This window comes from Mandrillus leucophaeus, unplaced genomic scaffold, assembly GCF_000951045.1.
Source record: "Mandrillus leucophaeus isolate KB7577 unplaced genomic scaffold, Mleu.le_1.0 Scaffold7, whole genome shotgun sequence".
Lineage (NCBI taxonomy): Eukaryota > Metazoa > Chordata > Mammalia > Primates > Cercopithecidae > Mandrillus > Mandrillus leucophaeus.
The window spans coordinates 8,818,992-8,821,161 of record NW_012107585.1 but is presented as its reverse complement, the minus strand read 5'-3'; the positions used below and the strand labels follow the sequence as shown (position 1 = coordinate 8,821,161).

Genomic DNA, 2,170 nt, shown 5'->3' with positions numbered 1-2,170 from the left:
AAAAAAAAAAAAAAAAAAAAAAAAAGCTTGGGCAAGTGATCCTTCTTTAAGCCTCAGCTTCTCAATCCAAAATGAGGGTGGTGCTTGTGCTTATCTCGCAGAGGTGTTAAGAACGGCATGACTAGGCAACTCAGCATTTCCCCTTCTCTCTCCTGGTGCCAAGACCCAGGTGTGGAGGGATGAGTGGGGGGCAGGAAGGAGGAAAGTGAAGGCCTAAATGATCCTTCAGGGATCAGGGACTGAGGCTAGGGGACCCCTCAAGCTGCGGACACAAATCTAACAAGGAGGAGCTGTGCAGGGACAGGGGACTGGTACCTCTGCTAACAGCTGCTGGAAGTCCTTGGCGCTAACACAGCCTCGGCTGCGCAGGATCTGGGAGCAGAAAGAACACTGAGCATTACTGTATGCCCTTAGGAAGTCCCTTCACTCTCTAAGCCTCAGTTTCCCCTGCTTAAAATGGGGAGAGGAGCCCCGACCTCAAAGGATCATGGAAAGGATGAACTCCGGAACCTTGTCAAGCTGACGGCAGGGCTCCGGGCTGGTGTTGCTATAAGGTGGCAAGCTGAGCCCGGCCCTGTCCTAAGCCCTCTACATGCCTGTTCATTCCTTCCTCACCACCTCACAGAGAGATACTATTACCCCTTTACGGTGAGAAAACTGAGGCACAGAGAGGCCGTCATTCTTGTATTTAAGGATGCGGTGCGCGCCGAAGGGAAGCAAACGACCTTGGGGACGAACTTCCCTCCGCCACTGCCCCTCTCTGCCCACTGCTCCGTAGGGATAACAGCGGCCACTCACCGGGCCGTAGTCCCGGAGCAGCTGCTGCTCGCCTCGGAAACGCACGTGCAGCCCATAGCGCGCCACGTACAAGTTATCCGTGTAGAAGCAGGCGCAGCGGCAAAAGCGCCGCGGTGCCGCCACCGTCGCCATAGTGAAGCGCCCACGGCCCTGCCCGCTTCCGCAGGGGCACTTCCGGGTACGCCCCAACCGCGGGAGGCGCGGAACCAGCGGCCAAGGGGCCGCTGTAAGTTCCCAAGGGCGGAAAAGGACGAAGATGCACCTCGCCAGGAAACGGTCTGCGGAGAAAGATGCTCCTGGGACGGGTTGGGACCGGCGGCCCCCTCGTTCCGCCTCTCAATTTTCCCACCACGAGGCAGGGACTAATGGCTCCACTTTACAGACAGCTGAACTGGGTCCCGCCTTCACTGGACGGGGAGAGGGAGGGACTCGGAGCCCCAAGGCCTTTGACTTAAACGTCGGCCCCTCTTCTGCTCGGAGCCTGTGGAGAACCGGCCGAGCCCACGGGGAAGGCTGAGGACAGTTTAAAGAGCTCGGAGGTCCTACTAGTTCCCGCCGCTGCTTCAATCATCCAGACCTGTGCGTTTGAGTTTGGATTTAGCATCTACCCCGGGTCCCTGCCTGGCGCTTCCGGTCCCTCCGCCACAGTCTCTTGGAGTACCTCAGATTGCTCCAGTGAGTGTCTCCGCTAAAACGTTCCGCCTCGCGTTACTTCCGGTGGCGTTCCCAACGGACGCGGGAGGGCGGGGTCAGATGTGGGATGGCGACGGGGCGTGGTCTCACCGCGGCCAACAAATGACAAGTCCTGCAGACCGAGCCTCTTCCGTCCCCGCACCTTTGCTCAGTGATCTGCCAGCATTAAACCTTTGAGCTAGGTACTATTACATCGCCGTGTTACAGATGGGGAAACTGAGACCCAGAGAGGCACAGGGACCCACCACAGGTCACACATCCAGTAAGGGACAAATATGGCGTTTGAACCCAACAGCCTGCCCTCTGAGTTCCCCAGTTCACCACCACAGGGCTTCTGGGAGTGGTGGGAGTATGTGGGATTTGGGGTTTTCTCGTGCAGAGCTGCCCGGCCCGAGAAGGTGTTTAAAGTTTTACAGCCGTCTTGATTGCCCAGTGATAGCGAGAGGCCCTGCTATCTAGGAAAGGATCCATTTCCCCTGCTCAGTGGTCATTACCCGCCTAACTGCCCTTTTTCCCCAGGAGGCCCAGAGCAGGTCGGCTCCCCAGCCAGCCACCAGGCAGGCCTGGCACATGCAGTACCCCACCCCATCCTCACCCCCTCTCCCTTTGCAGCAGTTTGCAAGATGAGCGTGTACTATTTATCAGTTTATTTACTTATTTATTTTTTGAGATGGAATTT

The 2,170-nt window shown here is 57.2% G+C and overlaps 2 protein-coding genes across 3 annotated transcripts in view; both read right to left on the bottom strand.

The window, feature by feature from the left end:
• LOC105527983 (2-oxoglutarate and iron-dependent oxygenase domain-containing protein 2) overlaps positions 1 to 2,170 on the bottom strand; it is an 8,520-nt gene that overhangs the window by 3,913 nt on the left and 2,437 nt on the right. The gene's annotated exons all lie outside the window — the stretch shown is intronic.
• Positions 22 to 1,067, bottom strand: LOC105527982 (2-oxoglutarate and iron-dependent oxygenase domain-containing protein 2-like). Its single transcript, XM_011964518.1, has 2 exons — positions 799 to 1,067; positions 22 to 372 (listed from the first exon to the last, which is right to left on the bottom strand). Exons 1-2 carry the CDS (start codon positions 928 to 930, stop codon positions 277 to 279), a joined length of 228 nt encoding a protein of 75 aa, XP_011819908.1. The 5' UTR covers positions 931 to 1,067; the 3' UTR covers positions 22 to 276.

Bases quoted from the DNA above. Each gene is read 5' to 3' on its own strand.
- LOC105527982 (XM_011964518.1), bottom strand. From the start codon at position 930: ATGGCGACGGTGGCGGCACCGCGGCGCTTTTGCCGCTGCGCCTGCTTC. The intron at 373-798 runs GTGAGTGGCCGC...TTCTGCTCCCAG, and splicing joins TGCTCCGGGACTACGGCCCG to ATCCTGCGCAGCCGAGGCTG.